This window comes from Anopheles merus, chromosome 2L, assembly GCF_017562075.2.
Source record: "Anopheles merus strain MAF chromosome 2L, AmerM5.1, whole genome shotgun sequence".
Taxonomy (NCBI): Eukaryota; Metazoa; Arthropoda; class Insecta; order Diptera; family Culicidae; genus Anopheles; species Anopheles merus.
The window spans coordinates 22020805-22047666 of NC_054083.1; the positions used below are offsets into that span (position 1 = coordinate 22020805).

Below are 26862 nucleotides of genomic sequence, written 5' to 3' on the forward strand. Positions count from 1 at the left end.
AGCCGGTCTGGCTAGAATGATAATCGCACTATGGCTGTCCTGTTATCATTTTTTGCACCTTTTTTTTTTAATCAACTCCATACATTTTGGTTTTTTTTACCTAAATAAGGACGATTGAAGTCTATAATGAGGTGAAAAATGGGAGAGGGAAACGTTGAACTACTTTCCCTCCGTCCATGGTTTGAACAAATGTTACCACACCAATAAGAGAGTTGCTGTGTAAGAAGGGGAAAATGGCAAAAATAAAACCCACTCCACTCCTCGGGGTTGGAATCTAATAGTCGTTGAACTCCCATTTGCATGCCAGATAAGTGTTGTAGTCATAAGCGTAGAAGAAATTTAAAAAAAAACAAATACACACACGCACAAGTTAATACGATGTGAGTAAAAAAGGGAAAAACTATCGAATCGACTGTACCAATGAAAAGGAAAGAGAAATAAAAAAAAAAACATTAGAAACGATCGGCAAACGTGAAACGATTCACAAAGAAAAAAGCTGCAACAAGAATAGAAAAATAAAACAAAAAACATCACACAAAAATATGAAAACGGAAAGGAAAAAAAAACATTGGCAAGAATCGTATTGTTACGACAAAAGCATGCAAAGACTAGGGGAAAAGCGAAACCTAGCTTTAAAGAGTAGTAGTTTGAGCTGGAGCAACGTGTGTATCTGTTACCATTGGTAGGTTATATATCGCCCATATGTGGTATGTTGTGTGTAAGAGGTGTGTGAAATGAGTGTTTATCGCGCCTTCCCTGCTCCCCCCCCCCTCTCCTGGCCAGTTCGTTCCCATTCCCTTCCACTTCGCCCCACCCAATATACGACGGATAGCAAAAATGTTAATGTCCCCCGAAAACAGAAAGGTAATAAAAAGCAAAGAAAGTGAAACAAGAAACCAAATCAGACTGTTGGCAAGAGGATCAAACCCTTCTAACACTAATGAAGCGCAAAGAAAATAATGGAGAAACCCGTACAAGTGTTGGAATGGAATAAAAAGCATGAGAATAAGTAAAATCAAACAGATGTGAAGTGATGAAGAAGGTAGTAGTGATTAGGGGGGGGGGTAAAACAATGAATCAAGCTAAATGAATATCATCATAAATATGAAACGCGGTGAAATGAAACTTTCATGAAGTGACGGAGTAAATGGAAATACTGGGGAAAAACTAGACATACACATATATAGGTATATAAATCCAAGTAAGAGAAAACAAAACAAAACCAATCCGGATGAGTGTTATGCAAAAAGCGAAAAACAAAACCAAAAAAAAGGAAGAAAGAAAGAAAGTGGAATTAAACTGAAAAACAAATGAATCTAACTCCGAACAAATGGATGTATCGGATGCAATAAAAGTATAACAAAAAAACTGTTATTGTTGTGAATGATTTTTTTATTATTTTTCTTTTCACTTCACATTGGTGTAGACACACACACACACACACAGACACAAGGATATAAGTTTTATGATTTGCTCTACTAGTGGTAAATTAGATTAGCTCTTTCTCGACCACCTCTGTGTGACGTGTGGTAATAATTCCTTGTATTTAGTATTCGTTTAAAACAAAAATCAACAAATGCAATAAGCTCTGATAAAAACCGTTTTTTTTTTTTTTGGAAAATGTTCCCCCATTTTGTTGAGTTCCCTCCTATTGATTGCTTGTTAAGTGTTTAATTATCTTTGTGTTTTTTTCTGCGCCACCAGTTTTGACCACCAGTAGGAGGTAAGTGGTGTACGTAAAAAATTAGGTACGTTTTTTTCGTACCGGCAAACTTAATTCCTTCTCTACCGTAATAAAAATCCGGCGGGGGATTGACTGCGTTGACCGCTGACTATGTTCCACTCACTCAGGTAACCTCACTGGAGGTTCTCGGTACTTCTGGTAAAAGGTTGAACGGGAATTGATAACTGGCTTGGAATAGTGTTTGTATTTGCTAGTCGATAGTCTCACACAGACATCACGTAGGTATCAGTGTAAAGGGGTAAGTAGTAGTAATAGCAGTAGTACACAAACTATACCGTACGCGGCAAACCCCTTCCCTCACAATGCGCATCAGTCATTCGGTAAGCCGCTTATGTGCTAACTCACACACTCCTTACAGTAACTAAGCTTTGCTAATTTTAAATTCAGTCTAATTAAAACACAAACAAAGAAAAGAACGAAAAAAACATACATCACATACATTTGCTTAATCCACAAAATAGTGCCCACGTGGCACGCCCCGCTTAAGCGTTGATAATAAAACAAACCCCAATAATAATAAAAAAACAACCTGTTTAAAATCGGCTTCCTACACACATCGACATGTATATGGCATGGAAATGTGAATACTTGTTTTTTGCTGAAATGCATGGTAGCTTCAAAATTAAGTAATAATGGTACACTGTACAATTCTAGTGACTGGAATAATATCTGCTACACGGAAAGAAGCAGAGCGCCCTGAAGCAGCATTACGCTTACGCAAAACTACAACAAATAACAACTTAAAAAATGTTCTATCCAACAATCATACCCTTACACCCCAACCCCTTCTTTTCCCCTTCCTTGGAATGACTATCGCTCGCGGCGCTTAAGTATGTCGAACAGCACGTCCTGCGTACCGTTCTCCTCCTGCTCGCTGTCGTCCGACAGGTAGTTCCGGTTCTCCACTACCAGATGGTCCGAGTCGTCGGCGTCGCGTGCCTCGTTCACCAGCAGCGGTCGGTACTGGCCACCCTTGAACCGTACTCCAGCTGCACTACCACCACCACCAACACTGCCCCCGGTGCCACCATTGCCGAACTTGAGGCTACCGTTTTTGCCTACCAAACCACCACCGGATGGGCGCATGTCGTCGTCCTCGTCGTCGTGGTCCTCGAGGTAGCCACCGGTGGATTTGTCTAGCGAGGAGAGGGCCGATTTGGACGTTTCATCCCGGTAGGTTAGGAATTTGTGCACCACGTGGCAGCAGATACCGCCCAGACACATGACCAGCCCGAGTACATTGACCGTGCTGAGATGTTCGTCGTTCAACTCCACCGCGAGTATCAGTTGGCAAATTTCCTTGGAATTAAAAAAAAATTGAAAAAAAAAACAATTTATTTATTTGGTTTACCCTTACTAACAGGACTTCCTTTCATCCCAATTGTGGACCAGCTAATTGCCTATTATGCTACAAATAAGTCATTTGGACATGAGATTGGCATTTTAGACAACGCGACAGTTTGAAGTTTGAAATTTGAAATAGGGTTACTGTACCTGTTTTCGGCAAGGTAACTAAAAATGTGTAATCTGCCAAAAACGCGTTAAAATTTGTCCCAACACTCATTTTTTAAATAGAGTTATGCTCATTTGTTATCCATATGCGAAGTTTCACATCATTTCCTTGTACATTTTTCAAACCATTTTGAACAACATCAAACATTTTGTTTTATATGTGCAGAGTTTGACATTTTTCGGTGGATATGCTATCCGCCAACAGTTCGGCAGGTTTTGTAGTTAAGAGAACCAGAGCACTAAAACAATGAAAACGTAGTTTTTTTCTGAAAGATTCTATGATTGCAGAATTTATTCTAGTCCGCTTGGAATTTAAAAATCACGATAAACAAGTAACTATTCACTTTCAATGCTGCCGAAAATAGGTACACGATAAATGTTGATTTTTGATAGATCAATGCTTTGGACTCCTGACGAAACGTGGAACATTAACAGACTTTTGATTTTGCTTAACATTCATTTCAATCGTCGACACATAAAACAACATTTCTTGTATCAAATATCACCAATTTAATTACAGTCTGTTTCCGAGCTACACGGTTTTCGACTTACGAGGATTCGGAGGCACGCGGTTTTCTAAATTTGACAGATTAAATGTCAAATCAGTACAATTTGCTTCATTTTCGATATAAATTGCATTTTTGCTAACAAATTGAAACCGCCCCAAAACCAGAAATATCATAATTTTCTGCACGAATCATATCGAATAAATGATAATTTGTATAAAAGTACTAAATTGAATCTGGAGATTTTGATGATGATTTTGAGTAATCAATAATATTTTCGCCAAAAAATGTGAAATTCGATTTTCGCGGTTATTCTAGTTACGCGAATTCCTCGGGAACGCAAAAACCGCGTAACTCTGTAACAGACTGCATAAATAATCCAATAACTTGAGAGAAAAATAATAATTTTCCAAATAACCAAGATACCGAAATTTCCTGTACTAAAAATCCAGTTGCATCAAACAAAGCCAAAGCACTGTCAGTTTGGTGGGTTAAACCACACGGCCACAGAAGCAGCCACTTCAATGTTGTTAAAGTAAATTTTATACACGGGTAATTCATTTGCTAAACATGTTTCACCCCAAAATGTGTTTAACTATGCAAAGGAAGCGATTAAACGTGTGGGTTTAAGTTCGTTTGTAGTAAAACATATTTGTGTGTGTTTTTTTTACTTGCAAATGGACTCATCCATTTCGCTGGTCAGTACACAGTTTATAGATTTATAATATTGCCGAAGTTATGATGTGGTGTAAGTGAATGAGTTAAAGTAATCGATGTGTTAAAATCCTGTTAAGCATATTGACCCTAGCCCGCCCTTGATCCATCTTTCCCTCGTCAACATGTTTGGAAAAGCGCGGGCAAGGTCAATAAATATGATCGGAACTGACAGCTCCGATTGTTCTAAAATTTGGTGGATTAACGACTGAATCGACCACCACAAACCCACGTAGGTTTGAAATGGCTTTACAGTGGGTTATGGCCGAATTGGTTATTTGGGTTGTAAGCCAGTGGGAGCCGTACTCCATCAGACTGTTTCTTTTCTTCAATGCCTACTATGTTTGTAACTCACATCAAAGAGACTGTACAAAACTGCCAGTAAAATTACCAACATGGGCAACATTAAATCAATAATATAAGTGCTTTTAACCACTAATCTTACAAAAGTGAGACTGTAAAACTGTTTAAAACAGTTTTGTCTACCTATTTCCATTGATTAAACATTTTCCGATCCGTAATCGCATTGCCGAAAATAGGAACACAGCCTGCCGAAAATAAGACCAAACTGCCAGAAACAGGTACAAAACCAGTGTTTCCATTTTCACAAATATCTCTAAAACATACACTAAAATCGGCACATAAAAAATAGCGCCACATTAAACGATGGTTTATCGTCCAAAATAATGTCACTTTCATGAACTATAATAAAAATTTTAAGTTTACGAGCAGTTTTTTTTTTGTGAAACTGCTACACTAACCTGTCCAATACTGGTACAGTTGCCCTACAGGAATTTTAAACAATTAATCTAATTTTAAACGCATCTAGGAGAGGTAAAAACTCAACCATAAAATAACTTAAAATTAGCCCAAAAAATATCACGATAAAAATGACCCGCAAACTAAGGGCAGGCAAAAGCGAACGGTTTCCAACATCTGTTGTCGCGTAAAAAAAGGAACGAGCGATTCAGGCAAGATTATGGGAAATTTTACCCCGGAAAATCGGGTTTGCAAAGAAATTAAAATAGAATAGAAGAACAAATAATAAGAATGATGGACACCAAATATGCTAGTTTCGGTAATTAAACTCAAAAAATCTAAATTATACCCCAATATTTGGCAATTGCCATAAAAAATGCAGTGCACACTTTTGTGAGACTCACTGTAAATACCGCTTCGCTCACACCTTGTATCCAATCACCTTGGGTTTGTAGCGCACTGTCAAAATAACAACGCTGCACCGGCGTATGAACATACACACGCAAAACACACTGCCAACCAACAAAACACGTCTGTTTTGCGCTCAAACGCAGTTTATAACGCATTGTTTTCCTTGCAAACAAAAAAAAACACCCAACACAATGCAGAACAACGTAAAGAACATATTCGACAGCTTCAACGATTATCTCGTGAAGGAGCAGGAGCTGCGTACGGTAAGTGTGGAATGCGGGGGAAACAGCTGCCAACAACCGGCCAGTCAGCAGAAAACTCTTAACCCTCCCTCTTCAAATGCCAGGAAATACGTGACATCGTCCGGGACATAGATCAGGCAGCGAAGGAAGCGGCCATCGCGCTGCAAGTCATCCACAGCAGCATCGCCGACGTGTCGGCGGCCTGCGCGAAGGCGCGCACCTTCTTCGATACCTGCCGCGAAGGGTACGCAAAGCTGGCCGCACTCATCCCGGCCGGACAGTACTACCGGTACCATGACCACTGGCACTACATGACGCAGCGCATTGTGTTTCTGATCGCCCTGACGATTTATCTCGAGAAAGGATTCCTGGTCACGCGCGAAACGGCGGCAGACATTTTGGGCTGTAAGTGTGGTCTAACCAATCTTATAGAAGCAATTTAAGACTCTGTTGTTAAATCGATAATGTATGTGCTCTCTTGTTCCAGTGTCCGTCAGTCAGCAGCAAGGATTTCATCTGGACATCGAAGACTATCTGGTTGGCATTTTGCAGCTCGCCTCGGAGTTGGTAAGTAATCCCATAAAAAAACCAGTTTTCGTACCCCCGATTGGCTTTTAGAAGTACAACGAACGAACTTCCATCCGATTGCAGAGCCGCTATGCCGTCAACTCGGTTATACTGGGTGACTACGAAAAGCCGCTGACGATTTCCAAGTTTGTCGCCGATCTCAACTCGGGCTTCCGGCTGCTGAATCTCAAGAACGATTCGCTGCGCAAACGCTTCGACGCACTGAAGTACGATGTGAAGAAGATAGAGGAAATCGTGTACGATATCAGCATACGGGGTTTGCGGACCGAAGCGACAGGTGCTGCTGCTGTTGGTGGTGCAGCAGCAGCAGAAGCACCATCCGCTCCCACAGCCGAACCAGCGGCGGCGGAGGAAAAACAAGCATAAAGTGACACAATTAGCGCGTGTTTCCTTTGAAGGCAACGCGATGAATTATTTGATCATTTCCAACAGTTCCTTTGCATTTGAGTTTTTGTTGGCACTGTACTAACCGGATTTACCTTATGAAATAAATGGATTTTTCTACAATAATAAATAATAGGACAGATTTGTGCACCTACCTTAAATATGCCCGCAACGGACAGGGTCAGACTAGAGGTGTTGGTGAGGACCATAAACTCGCTCACCTCCATCGCGAACGCTATGAACGCTCCGATGGAAATTTTCGCCCACATATCGACCACAACGGCCGACGGTAGCTGCTGTACCAGGTCGTAACCTTCCAGAAGCTTTCGTCCTGCGAAAAAAAAGGCCGGGAAAATTCAAAAGCCCTGCCAAACAACTCTAAAGCCCGGTTGAGCCATACCTTCAAATCCGATGGTAAACGGCAGTACGGACAGTATCATCCATGGCTGCATGTGGAATATCATATCGATCGGGTTGTGCAGACCGAGCTTTGACTTTTGCATGATCAGCTGCGCAAACGTCCAACGGATGCCACTCGAAAGGGAGGCAAACAGCAGGAAGGAAAAGCCGAGCGCATCGAACTGGGTCGATTTGTAGGTGAACATGAACAGTCCACCGGAGATCATGACGACAATGGCCCCAAGCGACCAGCTCTGTTTGATAAAGTGCAAAATTGCAATCGATTAGTGTATCAAGAGGGAGGGAGATTCTATCCCATTCTTCGTCTTACCTTCTTCTCCAACTTTAGCAGTATGGCAAATATCAATATGAAGACGATCGTTGTGGATTTGGTCATTGTGTACCTTGAAAGGGAATGAGAAAAAAAACAAATGAATCTCTTACCTTCGTAACCCATTGCCACTTCCATCCTACCCCCCAAACTTACAGTGATATTTTGACCAGCTCGAGACCCCAGTTCGAGAAGCTAATATCGATCCCGCTGGCCAACCCGGTGGGCAGTATCTTGCGCACCGACGTCCGCCAGTCGAGCAGGATGCGCGGTTTTCGCGTCACACAACGCAGCACGGCGCGCACGGCCGCCGCCAACAGCAGCTTTATTACCAGATGGTACAGTACCACGAACAGCGGTAGCTTAAAGTGCTGCAGCAGATGCCGCTGGTAAAAGGTGAGCCCGATCGAGAGGGAAAAGTAGCAAACGATCAGCACGAGCGTTACGACGATCCGGTTCGTGAAGGCGTGCTTCTTGCGCGTATCGCCACCGCCACCGTCCGCGTAACTTTTACTGCCCCCGGCAGTCGTGGTGACGATGTACTGGTTGTGGTGGCCATAGCTGGCGTGCAGGCTGTTGTTGCTTTGGTGGTACTGACCGTGGTCCGATCGTCTGTTGGTTTCGAGCTCTATTTCTTCCTCCAGCCCGCCGCCGGCTGCTTCCTGATCCGTCGTTTGCTTCACTCGTTCATACTTGATGTTGACCATCTTTTCTTGCTATGGTTCTAGTACGCCTACTGGGACGCGTTTGCTAACTTTTAAGGGCAGAATGTGACTCGTCCGATGGCACAGAAAATACTCCAAACTGGATTTTGCTGCTGAAAGGTGTACTAATCCTATGCGAATCTACTTGGAATCTGCACGCGCCTCGGGCGTAGAAGGGAAATCCAATTCACTGGCATTAAATGCATTCGAAAGCTCGCAGAAAGCTATCACATAAGTCGGCGCGTGGGGTAAGATGATTGTGCCGAGTTCCAAAGCGTACTGTGCGTGTGTTGTTCTTGTTTGAACGTTCCTATGGAAACGAAGGAAAAAGGTCAACTCGGTTAGCATTCGTCCCCACACACGCAGCCTCGCGCAATCGGGGTACGTACGTAATACTTGCCACGTTTGCCTCAACGTTCACCGGGCAGCATGCAGCGGTCTTTTCACCCCCGGTCTCTATCGGCAATTTGCAACATATGGTAGCGCTTGGGCAAGTGTGCTGGATGTTGTTGACCAGTTGTTCATACCGGAAGCACGGCGACGATATATACACGATAGCGAACCGCGCGCGCACCACAACACCATTCGCTGGTTGTGTGTTGAATTCTAATCCCGTTCCGTCCAACCTGTCTTATCACGGTCTTATCGCGCCTATCGCATGCACCGCTCACACCCCTGCACACTAATTACCCATCTGGATTGCCACCACCTCACTCCACTCGCTCAAGGTTCGACGACGACGCATTCGCTATTGTACGGGTTTTCGGGGTACGGAACACACCACCAGCCTGCGCAACAATTTGTGCCACCACAACACCACTACTGCTGCTGCTGGAATGTGTGGTAAATGCAGTTTCGTTGCTTCGTCGTTTCTTTACTGCGACTTTACAGTAACAAACGATTTTCAACTGGTATTTGCACTGGTCGGAATGTTGTTGTGTTGTGTTGTGCGTGGATGTGCATGTGTCGTTGTCGTTGGTGTGTGATTGCAATTTTCCCACCACTCTTCCCTCATGGCCTACGATGGCGCACGGTTAGAAAATAGCAACCTCCAGCAGCGCGTGCTGACGTTTGACAAACTGTCAAACGCGAAACCCAAAAGGAGAGAGAGAGAGAGAAAATCAAAAAGAAATCGACGCAACAAATTAGATTTCCAGTGATCCAGTAAAGAACATTTTATTATAGTATTATGGCCCAAATATAAATACGAGTATATATTGCTGCTTTTTCCAAAAAGGGCACAAATCATTATTATTACGTTCCTTTGCTTCGCAATCATTCCATTGCGATTTTAAATATTTTGTAATATAATTTCTGAACATCATTCTGTTCGCACACTTAAACCAGGCTTATTGCAATCCATTCATTGTCTTCTTTGCATGACTTTCAGTCCGTAGAGTGGAAATCTCTTCCCCCCGCTAAAAGTTTCTTTCTTCACTTTTCCGGCGTACCAGTATCACAGTCTTCACCGGAGGATACCGGTTCATCTTTGTTTCCCTCCTTCTCCGCCAGCGGCTTCTGTTCTGGCCCGTTTGGTCGAAAATACTGTTCCGTCTTAAACACGGTGACCGGTTCGTACAGTCCGTTCGCATTCCGGTTCGTCAACCGTTCGGTGGGCTTCGGTTTGCCGAAAATGTTAAGCGACTTGAGCAGCACGTTGATCGTTTTGTCCGGAATGTCCAGCTCTTCCTCCGCAATCTGCACCTGCTTCTCGACCGCGTCCAGGTTCCGACCGACCATTCCGACGAACTGCTCGAGCTTGTCGATCCGATCGCACAGCACGTCCAGCTCTGGCCGGAGGGCCAACAGCTGCGGCACGTTCTGCGTGAGCGCCACGCTCGATTCGGCCTTTACCAGCTCGAGCAGATTTTCAAACTCCTCCAGCCGCAGCATCATCCGGTCGATGCCGACAGAGATTGGCTTAAGCTTAAAAGAAAACGGGTCGAGAGTGTTTATTGCGTTTCGGACGGAAATTCGGGAAGTGTTCATGATAGCTACCTCCTGATCCAGATTGGAAGCTTTGAAGTAGCCGGAGTAATCCTGGGCCAGTTCTTCGGCCATCTTTGGTTGCTGTTTAGTGTTTCGGCCTGCCACTTGGTTTAATGTTCATATTTCCAAAAAGAAATGCTGATTATCAACGCTTCTCAACGCGCTGCAGGACACGTTATCAGTATCAGTTGTGTTTTTGTGCTGGATTTGTTTTCACGAAAGGTTTTTTTTTCATTTGTTTTGCCTTTTTGACAGCCGATTTTTGTTTACAGCAGGGAGTTGGCGACTTTTAGCTTCGATCAACTACAAAAAAAATAAAACGGATCCGCACAACACCGGAATGAGTCGTCGAATATTTCGCTTCAGAAATGAAACAAAAAAGGAAACATTTGCCTTGCTTTATAACAACCGTTTGTAGCAAATTGTTTATTACGAAATGAATATGCATTACGAAGGAAAGAATGGAACCATTTTATGATTGCTTCGATTTCGCCGCCTCCCGCTCCAGTGCCCGCTGCTTCGCCTTCTCGTACAGCGGCATCAGCTGCCCGTTCTCGGCCAGCGCCTTCAGCAGCTCCACGATGAACGGCAGATAGTTGTGCTTGCGACGAACGTTTTCCGTCCTGTATTGCTTCCGTTTCGCCGCCTCGTCCTCGATCAGCACGCGCAGATGATTGATCTTGTCCTGCTTCGCGTCCGTCTCCATCTCCGACTCGTCGCCCTGCAGCAGCTGCTCGATCTGCTGCTGGTAGATCAGCTGCCGGTCCGACACGATGGCCATCAGGTTGAAATGGATCTCGCCCTTGCTGTACTTCAGCATTCGCTTCTCGATGATGGGTCGCACCACCTGCAGCCAATCCTGTCCCGGCCCGACCGCACCGTGGTCGATCGGGCCCTCCTTCAGCCCGTCGAGCTCGTACAGCCGACCGTCCACCGGCACGTACCCGACGAAGTGGAACACGTCCTCCTTGCCCGAGCTCTTGTTGTCCAGCTCGAACAGCGTTTGCCGGGCGAACGAGTTGTGCACCGTGCGGATCTGGCTGGCATTGCTCAGCGCCAGGCCCTTGTTGTACGCGTCGAAGGTGCAGGCAAACTCCTTAAAATCTGTCAGCGTGCTACCGAGCTTAATGTCCGGATGGGTTGCGTTCAGCAGAATGCTCAGGATGGCCTGTGTAGCGCACGCGTTGTTGATGACCTGCTTCGCGAAGAAGATCTTCTCCAGCCGGCTGTCCTGCACGATCGATCCGGCCGGTTCGTCGTCCTTTACCCACTTGAAGAGAAACACCAGCCCGTGCACTGGTCTGTAAATAAGCGAGAAGGTGTACAAAAAGAGAAATTAGTAATGAATTTCAACGAAGTCGAAACAGAGCCGGAATTAGGGGTCGGGGGCTTACTCGAGATCCTTGAAACTGTTCTCATCCAAACTCCACAGCTCTTCCACCTGAACGCCGTCCACGCCTGCGGGGTGTTGGGAACGAAATGTTTTATTAAAATTCATCAAACACCATCTTGCCAATGTTTTTTTTTTTCAGCCGGATTTTGTTTGTCCACTAATTACCTACCGAACTCTTTGATAAGCTCTGTGAATACGCCGGGATCACTCTCGATCAGGCACCATTCTCCCGCACTGTCCGCCATCGGAATTTGCTAGCTGTGTGGAGTGTTTAAGCAGGTTAAAGCGAGCGCCGGTGTTGCCGGATCGAGACAGAAAGTAATGCTGGACTTGCGAACTTATTTGAGATCAGAAATAAACCCGTACCAAGGACGCTTTTGCTACGCAATCTGATTTGCCATTTTTTGACACATGACAATCCCTACGCACCATGGTCGACCGCTGGAATTCATCGCCGAGGTGGACATCCGGTAACGCATTTTAGGAAAAATATGAGAAGTAAAACTGCAATCGGTCAATCTTCGAATAAATATAATTTTTATTTATGCAAGTGCTGCTCAAAACTGCTGGATTTTATTATCACTTTATCATTTTTATACAAAAATAAACATTCCTTCCTCTGTGCTGGCAACACTGGCCAACAAAGGCGTCGCTGACAGTTCGTTTCAGATGTCAAAGTTCTGCGCGTCGGGAGTTTGTCCCGCTTCAGCGGCGTCTACACTCCACCGCAAGAGCTGACGCGAGCACAACGCGAGAATCTGTGCAACTTCTCGGCTGGAAGCAGTCGCTACCGCTACCTCGCACCGTGCGCTAGAACGGGACACAACATCCACTGCATCTTCTCACCGTCAACCCCCCTCGTGCGGCAGCGGTGTAAACGCTCCCTAAGCCTCGCATGCCAAATTCGATAGCGAATTTCCCCTTCGGGTATCATTTTTGTGATGCTTCCTCTCTTCCGAGGTTCTAGACAATTTGCTAATAATACCCGTGAACGCAAAAGTTTCCTTGTTCGTGCTATTTGCCTCCTGCCTAGTGATATTCTGCCCCGAAGTGAAGCCCCGAGTGTGAGGCGAAAAAAAGGAAACCGGGCCCCGGGTGTGCTACCGTGTGCGTGCGTGCGTGTGAAAGGGAAGAAGGGTGATGAAAATCGAACCCACTCGCAACACCGTGCCGCAGCAGCGTTGATGATGCGTTGGTCTGGCGTTGGTTGTTGGTTTTGAGGTTTCTAGTTCTTTTTCCTCTCCGCTCCATCCACACTGTGTACTGCTGTTGTGTGTGTGTGTGTGCGCTGTGAAAAGTGCGATTTTCAATGGTGGAAGTCGCGGCGGCAATCGCTGACGAAGGTATCAAAGAGTGCGCTGCGAAGTGGCAATTGTTCGGTGCGCGTTCGCTGCTGTGACGCCTACATGCCGCAAAACGGCCAGCATCGCTTCATTCCGGTCGCGCTTCGCATTGGGCAGCTAGGCGCGGGCTGCTACTGTTGGTGCCACTGCTGCCGTTGCTGTCAGTTGGCGATTTGGTAAGGAAAGCACACGGCACAACACCGGCCGCATATTTTCCGCAGCAGCAGCAGCACCGGGGACCGTTTGTAGGATTGTAAGCGGAAGGGGGAAACGCGACCCCTGCGAGAGGATGGTCGTTTCGAAGGAAGGCAAGCGCCGGCGTAAGGTGACCGCCATCGCACAAGCAGCCGGTGGGGGCAGCTCCAATCCATCCTCCGGCAGCGGCACCAATGGGCCGAATGCTGCGCCCGAGCGGGATCTTTCGCCACCGGAAATCCCGAAACGGTGGGTGCAATTGTGTTTCATTTGCCGTGCCAGTTATTAATGTTTTTCTTTCCCCTGTTTCAGTCCGAAGGTACATGCACAGCGAAAGTTTGCCCAGGGCCAAGGGACGGCCTCCTCGTCCTATCTTAGCTACTCGTCTGCCCCACCAACAACGCCCGGCAAAGATGGGCCGAATCGAGCAACGCACTCCGGCGCCGGCAATGGCACCACGCCGACCGGTCCCGGCAGCGGTACCGGAGCGGACGCCACTGCACAGGTTCCGGAACTGCTGCCCAACATGCGACCCAGCACGGACGATTTTCTTACGTTCCTGTGCTTCCGCGGTACGCCGGTACTGCCGCCGGAGTTGGACTTTTTCAACAAATCAAGCACCACTGCCGCCGGCAACAGTGGCACAACCAGTGGCGCAAGATCATCTGCCGCATCGGGTGGCTCCGGCAGCTCCAAACTAAAGGGCTCTCCGCAACCGAAACCGACCGTAGCGTCCACGAACGAAGCGGCCGCATCTGCCAGCAATCCTGCAACGAGCTCCTCCAAGCCGGCCCAAGGCGTCAAACAAACGCCAGCAACGCAAGAGAAAGCCATTGCACAGGAATCAACCGGCCATGACAAGGCAACTGCAGCACCCGCTGCTACGTCGTACATGCCGTTTGCGGTGCGCAAAAGGGCCGAGCACCATCCGGCCCCGGCTGAGTCACGTACCGATCGAAAGCGTACGCAGGATAAGATGCAAGCGCTGCGCAAAAAGTACCACGATCAGCGCGTTGCTAAGCTGCGTGCGACGGGCCAGGGCCAGAGGCAGAGTGGCCGCGGGTCGGTGGCAATATCGACACGCTCTTCGGCCGTTCCTTCGAAAGCTGGACCGAAAGAGGAAGATGCGACAGAGGAGGAGGAGGAAGAGGATGATGATGAAGACGAAGACGAAGACGAGGCAAGTTCGGACAATGAAGAAAAGGAGGACGAGCAAGAAGGCAAGCAGGGCAAAAAGGGCGAAAAGGAAGAGCCAAATGTTGGCAGACGGAAAAGTGGGCTGCGGAGTGGGGCAGCATCGCACGCATCCAGTCCGGTGGTCGAGAGCGGGAAAGGATCGCCGGCCAAAATTCCGCGCAATACGAAGCGTGATTCATCGAAAGGTGGCCCAGATCCGGAGACGGGCAAAGATTCACCGGCAAAATCGATTGAAAGTAAAGCTGGTGGTAAGGGAACGAAGACAGCAACTACTCCACCTGCTACGCCTACTGAGGACGCTTCTAGGCAGAGTGTAACGCGTACAGCCGCAGCAGCAGCAGCCGCTAATTCGAAGAAAACGGCCAAAGAAACGCCGAAAAGTTCACCCACACATCAGCCCACGGCGACGGTCGCTTCCGATACGGAGGGCAAAGAGAAGCGTACGACACGGCTGTCCGCTCTGCGCAATCCACCCCCTGTGACAACTAAAGCAACGCCCGAAAAGTCGCCTGCTGCGACGAAACCAGCAAAGGAGAAGCAGCAACAGAAGCAGCCGGATCGAGTGGACTTTTCTTCCGACGATGACGAGCCGCTGTCGCGGACCACTCGCACCGAGAAACGTGCGTCGGACAGGACGGTTAGGACTTCGCCCGAGGCGGGCAAAACGACGCGTTCCGGTAGGAGCCGCAAGTCGGAACCGGCCGCCACACTGGACAAGGATCCGGACGAAATGCCGGACAAGAAGACGCGCCGTTCGGAGTCGGTCGTCAGCCGGCGGTCGGATATAAGCTCCCGCAAGTCCGAGATGCGTGAAGTGCTGCCGAAAAAGGCGGAAGAAGCTACAAAACCGCAACCGGCCCAGCGAGGACGGAAGCGGAAGGAACCGGCCGCCCAAACGCAGCAACCCGTCGTCAAGTCGACCAAAGAGGAAGAGCCCCCGCATAGCGAGGCGAAGGCGGAAGGTGCGACGGATGCGATGGAGCGAAAGCAGCCGGCGACGGTCGGGCGAAAGAAGCGCGAAACGCCAGCGCCGGATGCAGCCGGACGCGACGGTACGCTTTCGCCGGAAGAGGAGGAGAAGAAACCGAAAACGGCCTCCTCGACGCCGGTCGAATCGCTCAGCACGTCGCGCCCGTCGCGCAAAACGAAGGAAGCGGCCACACTGTACATGGAGCTGATCGGGCGGAAGCTCAACCACGACGACAAATCGGACGACGATGCGTCCTCGCTGGACAGTCTCGAGCTGCCGAACGTGCGCAAGATGGAGCGGATGGAGAACGAGCTGAAAGCGAATGCGGGCAAGACGCGGGACGCTAGACCGTCGGCAGCTAAGGCGAAAAGGAAAGCTGGTGCCGCAGCCGCCCGGTTGGTGGACGAGGACGAGGTAGAAAAGGAAACGTGCGGCGATGAGACGAAGGTAATTGAAAAAAGCTTTAGCGATTCGGACGAAGAGCCGCTGGCGAGCAAGTTTCAGCGCAAGCAGCAGCAGGCGCGCCGACAGACGGCCAAAGCAAAAGCGGGAGCACCGGCCAAACAACCCGCCGGGCGGAAGAATGCGAAGAAGGCGAACATGTCGGATGAGGGGAAATCCACCGAGGAGGTTTGCTCGCCCGACAAAAAGGACGGCGGAGAAAGGAAGTCGGTCAAGGTCGAGGAACCGTCGGTGCAGCGGCAACAAGCGGCCACAAAAAAGGGGTCGCTGGTCGGAGCGGCAGCGGCTGCCGCCAGCATCAACTCCCCGACTGGGACAATGAAACAAAATGGTACTACGGCAGCGAATGTTGTCCCGGGCACCGGGGGGAGTAGTATCGTTCCACGCACTCCCACGAAGCTGAATGCGAAGGGTGGTGGGACCACCAGCAGTCCACTCGAATCTCCGGCCCTGTCGTCCGATCATCTGAAAAGTCCCACCACCTCGGAGGGACAGAATTTGTCGCGGCTTAACAAATCGATGGACAATACGCAGCTGTCGACCACGGTCGAGCCGGCCGAAAGCCCCATCAAGATCCCGCAGATGCTCAACATACCGACTGTCGTGCCGAGCAGCTACCAAACGTCGTCCTTTCTGCACCACGCGTCGCCGGTGACGTCACCGACGCAAGCACTCCACCAACAGCAAGCTCCCTTTACCCGTGCCATAAAGCCGTCGCTTGGGACGGCGACGAACGCTGCCGGGCCGGGGGCGAACAACGCTTCGTCGAGCGATGCTTACCACCACCCTTTAGCGAACGCGTCCAGCCAACCGACCGACCACGGTAGCATGCCTTTCAATCGCTCTGGCACGACGAATGCGGGGGCAAACGCGACCACCGCCGGCCAATCCACCTCCGCCACCCCGAAGGCAGACTTTAACCTTCCGCTGGACGATGCGGACTTTCTGAAAGCGTTCGAGAAGTGCGCCTCGGGCGATCCGATCGGGGCGGATAAGCCGGCCGTCCACTCGTCTCTTCTCGGCAACCTGCTGCCGAGCAAGGAGGAGTCGGAAAAGATTTTCGGCATCGCTAGCGTCAGCCTGGCGCAGAGTTCCGGCCCGCTCGACACCAAGTGCACGCTGGGGAAGTGTGGCTCGGTTCACAAACCGCCGCTGGGGCCGCCCGTGCTAACGGAGTCGCTGCTCGGTGGCAATCTGTCGCCGCGCGATCGCCGCAAGGCGAAGGTGAACATGACGCACGAGCAGATACAGAAGTGGATCTACGAATCGTCCTGGTCGCCGATCGAGGACGACCTGAAGGATGACGAGCTGGAGCTGCTGGAGCCGGGAGCCCGTACACCGCCGCCCCCGGTGACGGGTGCTGCGGCCGCTTCTACTGCTTCCGCACCGACCGGCACCACCGCGCAAGCGTCCACTACGACGGCGTCCGGCTCGGGGTGGGCAGGAATGATGGCCTCCACGTCAACGCCGATCAGCACGCCTGCCCTCGGCAATGGTCGTGGGAAGGAAGAGCAGAATCGTACCCCTACGAGCGCTCCAGTTGTTTCTCCTCTCGCTGCAACTACTGTTGTGGGGGAGAAAAAGGACCTGGCGCCGTTTCAGGGACAGAAACAATCGGCCGTCCCATCCGCTCAGGAGGTAAAACCGGCAGGCAACGATAAGGAAAGCACTCCGGCAAAAACGCAAAGCAGTGAGGCACAATCGGGCAAGGAAGGGGGAGGTGCTTCGGCGTCCACTCCAACCGTCAAGCCAAAGGAACCGAGAAAATCCAAAGCAGAAACACCCGCAACACCGACGACAACGCAGACTGCACCGCGTGCCACCGCCACCACACCGACCACAACGACGTCGGGCGAACGGAAGCCAATCTACCGGAATGCAACGGGACGAACGCCCGTCTACAAGCAGGACGCAATGGCCGCCAAGCAGTCACCGGCGGCACAGACGACCACCAGCCCAGCAGCTGGCCAAAGCGTACCGACAACATCGCCTTCCACGAAGCCAGCGGCCGGTCAAGGTCCCTCCGGTGTTGCCCCGGGACCAGCAGGCTCCGCACAGAGCGGCAGCAACAAGTTTGGCGCCTTCTCGCCCGTCAACGAACCGAGTGTGTACTCGTTCGACAAGGAGGAAGATTTTATGCCGGTGGCGACACCGTTCCGTCGGCAGCACGGACCAGCTACCGGGGCAGGCGGTCGACGGGAGTCGTGCAATTCGTCCGCCCGCGATGAACCAGCTACCAAGCGTGATGCAACGCCCGTGGCGGACGAGAAAGCGGCTTTTCAGAAACCACCCGCCATAGCGAGCAAAGCAAACAACGCGGGAGGATCCAGTTCGGCTCCCGCCACTGCCGAGGAGAAAGCGAAAGCAACCGAAGAGGACGCAGATCGGAAGGACGAGGACAAATCGTTGACGGTGAAGCAAGAAGCGAGCGATACCGAGGCGGACGGTGGTGCTGCTGGTAGTGGCACCGGTGGACAGACGTTTTACATTCCACTGCAGGGTCCGACCGCGGGTGGCAGTACGGCAGGCGGCAGTACCGGTGGGAAATCATCCGATCAGCTTATCCAGGGCGTCGCGGTCAAGCTCGGAACGGAGGGGCCCGATGGGCCGAACCAGCGCGTTATAATGCACGCCAAGCTGGTGACTAAGGCTGAGATGGGCTCCAATCCCACCACGCTGCCCGACTCGATGAACGTGCAGGAGCTGGTCAAGAGCCTAACGGCGCAGGGTGGTGCGGCGGCCGCCCTCGGCAAGGAGGGGCTGGCGAAGCTGCTCCCCATGGGCCTGCTCCAGTCGCGGCTCAAGTCACCGACGGCAGATGCCCCAGCGCCCTCAACCGATGCACGCACACCGACGCTCGAGGATCGGGCCAGTGCCGAACCGATGTCCCGCGGTCTGTCGCGCATCGCCTCCAACTCGTCCCTCTCGTCCCAGCGCTCGAAGCCGACGGGCGGCAAAAGCAACGCCAAGGGCGGAACCGGCGCTGGCCGAGGCAGTGTGGAAACGGTACCGCCACCGCAGCCGGACAACAACACGGTGTTCCCGCGCCGGGACGATCCGGCCCAGATGGTGGAGGCGCCGGTGTTCAAGCCGACCGAGAAAGAGTTCCACGATCCTATGGAGTATATCGAGCGGATCGCACCGATCGCGTCCCGGTTCGGCATCTGTCGCATCGTGCCGCCGGCCAGCTTCAAGCCGGAGTGCCGCATCGCGGACGATATGCGCTTCATGGCGTACAACCAGTACGTGCACAAGATGCTGCACCGGTGGGGCCCGAGCGCGAAGGAGTACGCCGCCATCAAGAAGTATCTGGCGACGCAGAGCATCAATCTGCAGGCGCCGCCGGTGATCGGCGGCATGGAGGTGGACCTGCCCCGGCTGTACCACACCGTGCAGGAGCTCGGCGGACTGAAGGAGGTGATCGAAAAGAAGAAGTGGGCCCGCGTGTCGGAGGACATGTGCATCCCGAAGGCGGCGCACGATCGCGTCTCGAAGCTGGACGACATCTACTGCAAGTATCTGCTGCCGTACGATACGCTGTCGCCGGCCGAGCGCCAGAAGCTGTTCGACGAGGTGGAGGCGGACTGGGCCAAGCGGGAGGCGAAGGCGCGCCGCAACGCGGACAAGGGCGTCGGGTCGGAGATCCGCAACAGCGGCGACTCGGACGAGGACGACTCGAACGACGACGAGGAGGAGGAGGACGAGGACGAGTGCTCGATGGAGTGTATCGTGAAGGGGCGCAGCATGCCGCTGAACCAGTTCTTTCGCATCGCGCGCAACACCATGTCGCTGTGGTTCCGGAACAGCGAACCGACGGTGGCGGAAATCGAGGCCGAGTACTGGCGCCACGTGGCGGTGCGCGACAGCCACGTGTGCGTGCACTCGGGCTCGATCGACTCGAGCGCGTTCGGGTACGGGTTCCCCAGCCCGAAGGTGAAGGGTTCGTCGTGCGCCAAGCACCCGTGGAACCTGAAGGTGCTGACGAACAACAGCGGCTCGATACTGCGCTCGCTCGGCCCGGTGATGGGCATCACGATACCGACGCTACACGTCGGCATGCTGTTCAGTGCGTGCTGCTGGTATCGCGATCCGCACGGCCTGCCCTGGATCGAGTATCTGCACACGGGCGCGAACAAGATCTGGTACGGCGTGCCGGACGATCAGAACGCCAACTTCCGCGCGGCACTCACCGTGCTGGTGCCGACACACTGCCAGAACAAGACGATCTGGCTGCCGTGCGATACGGCCATGGTGCCGCCGCACATGCTGACGGACCGGAGCGTGTCGTTGTGCCGCACGGAGCAGCAGCCGGGCCAGTTTGTGGTGGTGTTTCCGCGCGCGTACACCTCGAGCCTTTGCACCGGGTACGCGGTGTCGGAGAGCGTGTACTTCGCTACGAACAGCTGGCTCGACACGGCCAAGGAAGATTTTAGGGTAGGTAGAGGATAGATACATGTAGGTTTGAAGTGTAATAAATGATTAATTTTATGTTTTTAATAGGACATACAGGAAAGCTGCGAACCGACCATGTTCTCGGTGGAGCAGCTGCTGTTTGCGATCGCGAACGATCAGCGCAGCAACCATGATACGCTTGTGCAGGCGTACCCGATGATAGTCGATATCTACGAAAAGGAGAAGCTGCATCGACAAACGCTAAAGGTAAGGTTTCAGACGTATTCAGTGGGCATAGGGCTATTCAGGGGTAAAGAGAGAAGTCTGCAGTCTATTTTGTGATTTCATGTCAATAACAAATCGTGTTGGGTAACTCTGATTCAGATTCATGAATCAGAAGTAATCTTTCAAATAATTCAATGAATCTGAATCTCGTTTGGAAAGATTCATGAATATCAAAGATTCATGATTCTCGAAAGATTCATGAATCGCGAAAGATTCATGAATCGCGAAAGATTCATGAATCACTAAAGATGCGTGAATCTCGAAAGATTCATTAGTTATGCGAGATTCCTTGGACATTCTTGAATATTTAGAGATTCATTGGGTAAATCTGATTGAGATTCATGAATCAGAAAGAATCTTTCAAATAATTCAATGAATCTGAATCTCGGAAAGATTGATGAATCTTTGAAGATTCGTTTATCTTATATATACATGAACCTTTGAAGATTCGATTTGGAATACGAATCACTCATCACTAACCACTTCCTCTCTCTCACACTCTAACTCATCTCCTTCCTCTTCCAGGAGCAAGGCGTAACCAAATCGGAACGCATCGAGTCGAAAAAGAAGAGCGCCTCGCTCGATGAGTTGGAGTGCGAGCGGTGCCGGGCGAACCTCTACCTTTCGCTGGTGAAGGTAAAGGTGACCCGGTCGGACGACGACGACGAGGAAGGGGACGAAGACAATACGACGGTGGACGAAGAGGACCGCATCTACTGTCTGAAGCACGCGGTAAAGCATCTAACCGATGGCGGCCTGCAGACCAAGCACTGTCGGCTGGCGTACACCTACTCGCTGGATGACATCGAGGAGCTGCTGAAGAAGCTGCAGGACCGGATCGCCAACAAGAAATCCTCGAAATCGAGTGCCGGTAGCAGTGCTGGTGGTGGTGGTGGCGGAGGAGGAAGTGGAGGTGGTGGAGGTGGTGGAGGTGGTGGTGGTGGTGGCGGTGGTAGTGGTCGTGGGAAGTCTTCCCTGCATCTAGCGTCCACCTCGTCTCAGTCGTCATCGTCCTACCAGGCGCCCAGTCATAGCAAGTACGCTGGCATGGCAACGATGTTAAAGTAAGAGGGTGCAGATCGCTGCTTAGAGCAGTGGTGGCTAGATTTAAAACGTTTCCAGAACCATGCGTGGCAAGTTTAAGGGGCCCTAACAAGCACCAAAAACGCTAACCCCTTCTGTATTTACAAAATTTTTTGATGAAAGTAGACGCCATTTTATGGAAGGCATAAGGCGTATGCGAGGAAAGAGGTTTCTACTTTTGGGCTTTTATTTTATGCAATTTAACCATAGATCGGGGCATATCAAGGCTCGGCTCCGTTCGTGTAGGATAGCGGTACTAGTGCAAGGAAAATCACGATGTAAAGAGAACGGTGAGCAAGAATCAGGCCAAATACGCTTGGCTAGTTTGCATCCCACTTTTAATTTAGGTACAGTATTTTAGAGACAGTTTGTTGCCGCCTACTGTCGCCGTCCTAATTCCTTTTTTATTCCTTTTTAAGAGCTTCACTTTAACGCGACAGTATTACCACGTTCTTATCCATATTGTATCCGCATAGGCGCTCCCATGAACGATAGAGTGTGTGCCCCGGAAAGCTAGCGGCAATAGAAATGCAATCTCAAATCTTTCCCGTACCTTGTACGGTAGGGGGACGAAAATCATGCAATCATGAAATACCACGGGCATTGTTTGTGCATTAGTTTACATCGCGTGCAGTAATAGTAGTTAGTTTAAGCTTTTCGAATGATAAGGAACACATCCCTTGCTTTACAACACACTCGCCTAGAGAACAGATTACATGCATAGATAGTGCGTTTTGCGCATCTCCCGAGAGCAGACAAGGAGCAACAAGATGTGCGACTCTCTTCCTTCGCTGTGCGCTGTTTTAGTGTTTGAGTGTACTCACAATCCAGCTACTAGTAGGTGTGCAATATGCCTACATTCCTTTTGGAGATGCTTGATCCTTCCCGCCACCACTCTGTCCACAACGCTTAGAATAGTTATTGTTAAGAGAAGACAAATAATCGCCACCATTCAACACCTAATGCCAAATGTGCGCTCCGATATGATTGGAGGCATAACACGCAATGTATGTGTGTTTGTGGGTGTGTGTGGGGTATGCTAATAATGTGTGCAGGAGGAAGGTAGTTCCTAGCGTGGACGATAAATAGGTAGGACAGGGAACTTATCGCCCACGATCAATCGAAAAGAAGATGGAAAGAGGAAATGAAAATCTTGTTTAAAATGTGTATTCCCACCCTGCCGCTGGTGGGGGCACGTACGTATGTGAGTGTGTATTAGATGCACCTGTGCACATTTTCCTTCTACAGCAATTTAATCCATATCGCGCTTCAACAGGATCAAACCGAGCATATTGGAACATGTGGAAGCCATCAATTAACGCGCCATTATTGCTTTTGTACGATGCAGAAGAAAACATTTGCTCTACTAGCTATGTATCATCATCTGTTGCGTGTTTAAAGTTAATTTTTTCTAACCGATCCACGCTCTACGCCCCGCCACTCCACAACAATATAATTCTTTCTAAGTGTAATTTATGTGTAGATGTGCATATATTCGTGTACATGTGTGTGTGTATGTATGTATATAATTGTACTTGTAGTGTATGTACGCATCCTTGCGTGTGCGTGAAGGAAGCGGGGGAAGTAATGCAATCGTGTGAGTATGAGAAAACGGCGCAATACCAGACTAGTCGGAATAGATTAACAATTAATGGAACAGAACGGAGAAAAAGAGGCAACATCACCATGGGGCAAGTACGGTGTAGTTAGGCAGGTACATTATAATGGAAAGATGCGTTAAATACGAAGCGACAAGGCAGGAAAAATAAGAAGGAGAAGAGAGAAAAATAATTGTGGAACATAAAAGAAAAGGAAACGCATGTTAGCGCGAAATGGCGCAAACTGCTTTAGAAAACAAACAACAATATGGATAGTGTAACACAGTGAGAATGAGCGAATTAGTGATACATTTATACACACACACAGCATGCATACATAAATACATACATATACAATACCACCAGCGGAAAATAGCGGATAAAAAAAAAAAACAGAAATCCTTTAATCATCGGTGCGGCGAACGAAAGATGTTGTAGCAATGATAAATGAAAACCAGTCGCGGGGGCAAAAATTAACGCATTAAGACAGAATTTAGAGTTTATCAAGCGAAACAAGCGAAACATAGAAAGAGAGAAGAATAGGGCAACCGGGGGAGAGAGAGTGTAAGTTAAAAGAGGATTTATTTACTACTAACGACTTCCCGCACCTCTCCTTCGTGTGAGCTGAAATCCGCTTATCTGTTAGGAGGTCGTCGATTTGAGTCGATGCAAACCGTTTAGGGTTTAACCTGCAGGCGGCATACATTACATAGTGGATGCTATCGAGGAGTACACTACACACACACAGACACGTATAAAAGAGTTCAATATATGTTTAGAGATAAATATTCCCTAAAAGAAATGTGTGGTTTTGTTTATTTGTTTTGTAATTTACTTTCTCCTAATCGAAAGAAAAGGATCGAATACGCAAAATGTGGCGAGAGGAGCTATTTATCTCTCACTTACTGTGCAGTTTTCGCTTACTCATTGCCCTTCATACGGTACGGTTAATGTATCCCACTGTCAACGAGCGTACAGTAGGCATTGGAGTGTTTCTAAGCACGCTGTTTCTTGTTCTGTTTTTCTCCCAAATCCTCCATCGGTTCCATCAGTTCTGCCTTTTGCGCTGCCGGCATTGGCAGTTTTTCTTCCTTCGGCGGTTCGTACGGTGGCAGCGACTTCTGGCCGGCGAGATGGTTCCTCAACGCAGGTAAGCTGTCGTTAGCAACGTGGTGCCGTATCGCTTTGAAATACTCCACGTAGTGGTGTAGATTGTGCCTGAAACGAGTGATAAAAAGTGCTCGCGGTAAGTTCGTTCCTTTCCTTGAAGTGAAACGCGACTTGGATAGCGCCTTACATCATAAGCAGAATCGGGCCCAGCATTTCGCGCGTATTGTGCAGATGGTGCACGTAGGCACGGGAATGTTTCTGACACGTGTAGCACTTGCAGCCGGGCAGTAGCGGTCCAAAGTCTTCCGCCCATCGCGCATCGGTCGTATCCAGCTCGGTCACGTGCTCCTTCTCCGTCGAAGTAACGTCGAACGAAAACACCAACGCACGATGCTCCTGGGCAGCTTTCAGGTAAACGTAGCTCGTGTCAAACACATCCACACCGGCGGCAACCATCTCCAGCACCAGGGCTGGATCGTACGAACCGAAGCAGAGGCGGACCTTCGCCTCCGGCAGCTGCTGGCAAACGTTGGCCACCATGCCCAGCGCCGCTGACCCATCCATGCGTGCCACCGACGGGCCGTGCATGTGCAATCCCTCGATTAAGTATCCTGCAAACGCGTCATCGGATTGGCGCAGAAATGCAACCGACTGTTCGCGCAGCTTCTCGTTGTAGCCACCGACGACGGGACCGATCAGGCCGGATGATTGCAGTGCGTCCGACTTCCGGTGCCATTCCAAGCACTGCTCCACAAACTTTTCCGTTCGGTCGAGTGACTTTTGTTCGCGCTTTTTCGAACTGCTCGCGTCTGTATCGCCGTCATACAGTGGGACGTACGCGTCGGGTCGGAACGTTTCCACTAGCGTCATGTACTGCTCTAGGGTAATGTTTCTCCTACCGTTGCGTGTGTAGATAGGCAATGAGTCCTTCTCTGGCAGTCCTGGTATGGGCGGTTCGCTTGGATCGCGCACAAACAGGAGCGTGGCACAGTTGCTTTGCGCGATGAATTCGGCGATCGTTATGCGGCTTGCTTTGATCGCTTCCTGCATGTGCAGCGTGTTGGAGATGCTCAGATGCAGAAAGCAGGACGGGTCACCGGAAACGTGCTGCATGGCCTCCTTGCTTAGGTGAGGAATGCTGCCACCCTGCCCAAGAAAAACACAACACGCCCGTACGCACACACACACGAGAGCATGAATGAAAATTGGCTTTGCGTGTTGCGCTTCTTTCACTTACCTTGGTGTGGAAAATAAAGGCCGGCGTTTGCAGGGACAGATTGGGCAGGCGGTCCAGGCCCCCGAGGACACCCAACCGGCCGGAACATTTGGTAACGGTGCTTAGCGTAAATTTCATCCTATAAACAACAACGTGCGTGCTAGTTTTGTTTTCCTCCCTGCTTTGGTTGTGCATGGGGTCAGGCGCGAGCTTTGACAGCCAACCGAATTAACCCTTGAAGTGGCATGGCAATGCGTTTGAATGAATCCGTTTGTTCCGTGCAAATCAACTTTCGTGCATCATTTGCAGAGCTGTTTCCATTTTCGTTTTATGTGAAAACGTATTAAAGAAATACTCAAGACAAATCGTGTGAGAAGAACATGAACCATTTATTGATTAGCTTTGCATCATCTCTCCCTAAAGAGTTACAAATGTATGGCTTTAAACATAATTATAAAAGCTCTGAAAGAAACAAAAGAGACATACTCGTCCCGCACACGCCTGGTATCTGTTATTTGCTTTGGATTTTATGTTCTTATATGCTGTCGGTTTCTTACATATGTTTCTTTTCGGTTAACGTACCCCGTTCTTCTTCCTCCGTTCTTCAATCGAATGGTATCACAGTCGAAAAATGTACGTTACTTTCAACTTGTGGGCTAAAATAATCGTTCACATTGCTCAATGTATTCTCTCGCCCTCAGCATGGGTAGGAGGATAGGATGGATAGGAAACGATTTCACTTTAACGTAGTTTATATTCATTATTCCTTTTTTTTCTATTCGCCATTTCTCCAAATTCTATCATTTTTTTTATTGTGTGATTAAAAAAGGCTAATTAAAACTCCCAAAACTACGAAATACACGGTGTAATACTACTAAAATACATCTTCCTAGAACAGTAGTAGCAGTATTCAATCGATCGCGGTTTGATGCCGGCTGGCCGAAGAGTAATAGCGGCGGATTTAAGTGTCATAATAGCTTGCAGCAAACTAAAGATACAGTAGGACTATATATATATTTCAAATAAAGCATCCAATACAACGGAAAGTTCTCGCACATCATAGAGAGAGAACCAGAGCATAATATCATTATTATTAATTCGCGGCCAGCGTGTGTTTGTAAGCCACGTTCACATTCACTGTGTATCTTGTTGTTTGTATTTGAATTATCAGCCTGATTCACAATGTAATCCAAATCGTACCTTTGCCCTATCCGTCAAATGGAATGCATTTTTTTTTGTTGTGTGTGGATGGATTGCGCCTCTCTAACCAAGATTCTATTACGGGTGCTAGTCGTACACAAATCAGTGGGAGCTAACCGGCAACCAGCAGCTAGG

At 49.5% G+C, this 26862-nt stretch overlaps 6 protein-coding genes across 6 annotated transcripts; 2 read left to right on the forward strand and 4 right to left on the reverse strand.

Annotated features, from left to right (window-relative positions):
* Nucleotides 1-1366: 1366 nt before the first annotated feature.
* On the reverse strand, nt 1367-9351 carry LOC121594648 (solute carrier family 35 member C2). Its single transcript, XM_041918147.1, has 6 exons — nt 8684-9351; nt 7747-8604; nt 7591-7663; nt 7261-7513; nt 7016-7191; nt 1367-3043 (listed from the first exon to the last, which is right to left on the reverse strand). The coding sequence occupies exons 2-6, from the start codon at nt 8295-8297 to the stop codon at nt 2555-2557; spliced, it is 1542 nt and encodes a 513-aa protein (XP_041774081.1). The 5' UTR covers nt 8298-8604; nt 8684-9351; the 3' UTR covers nt 1367-2554.
* LOC121594652 (translin) lies at nt 5709-6990 on the forward strand. The gene is made up of 4 exons (XM_041918151.1): nt 5709-5909; nt 5993-6293; nt 6376-6455; nt 6540-6990. The coding sequence occupies exons 1-4, from the start codon at nt 5724-5726 to the stop codon at nt 6840-6842; spliced, it is 870 nt and encodes a 289-aa protein (XP_041774085.1). The 5' UTR covers nt 5709-5723; the 3' UTR covers nt 6843-6990.
* Nucleotides 9352-9525: 174 nt separating the features above from the next.
* On the reverse strand, nt 9526-10582 carry LOC121594657 (biogenesis of lysosome-related organelles complex 1 subunit 4). Its single transcript, XM_041918156.1, has 2 exons — nt 10293-10582; nt 9526-10220 (listed from the first exon to the last, which is right to left on the reverse strand). The coding sequence occupies exons 1-2, from the start codon at nt 10353-10355 to the stop codon at nt 9729-9731; spliced, it is 555 nt and encodes a 184-aa protein (XP_041774090.1). The 5' UTR covers nt 10356-10582; the 3' UTR covers nt 9526-9728.
* A 95-nt stretch (nt 10583-10677) lies between these two features.
* On the reverse strand, nt 10678-12089 carry LOC121594651 (ubiquitin carboxyl-terminal hydrolase isozyme L5). Its single transcript, XM_041918150.1, has 3 exons — nt 11846-12089; nt 11678-11741; nt 10678-11584 (listed from the first exon to the last, which is right to left on the reverse strand). The coding sequence occupies exons 1-3, from the start codon at nt 11919-11921 to the stop codon at nt 10756-10758; spliced, it is 969 nt and encodes a 322-aa protein (XP_041774084.1). The 5' UTR covers nt 11922-12089; the 3' UTR covers nt 10678-10755.
* A 316-nt stretch (nt 12090-12405) lies between these two features.
* Nucleotides 12406-23999, forward strand: LOC121594645 (mucin-19). The gene is made up of 4 exons (XM_041918143.1): nt 12406-13463; nt 13527-20277; nt 20344-20502; nt 21046-23999. The coding sequence occupies exons 1-4, from the start codon at nt 13309-13311 to the stop codon at nt 21586-21588; spliced, it is 7608 nt and encodes a 2535-aa protein (XP_041774077.1). The 5' UTR covers nt 12406-13308; the 3' UTR covers nt 21589-23999.
* On the reverse strand, nt 23767-25734 carry LOC121594649 (queuine tRNA-ribosyltransferase accessory subunit 2). Its single transcript, XM_041918148.1, has 3 exons — nt 25549-25734; nt 24499-25457; nt 23767-24419 (listed from the first exon to the last, which is right to left on the reverse strand). The coding sequence occupies exons 1-3, from the start codon at nt 25720-25722 to the stop codon at nt 24197-24199; spliced, it is 1356 nt and encodes a 451-aa protein (XP_041774082.1). The 5' UTR covers nt 25723-25734; the 3' UTR covers nt 23767-24196.
* Nucleotides 25735-26862: the final 1128 nt, after the last annotated feature.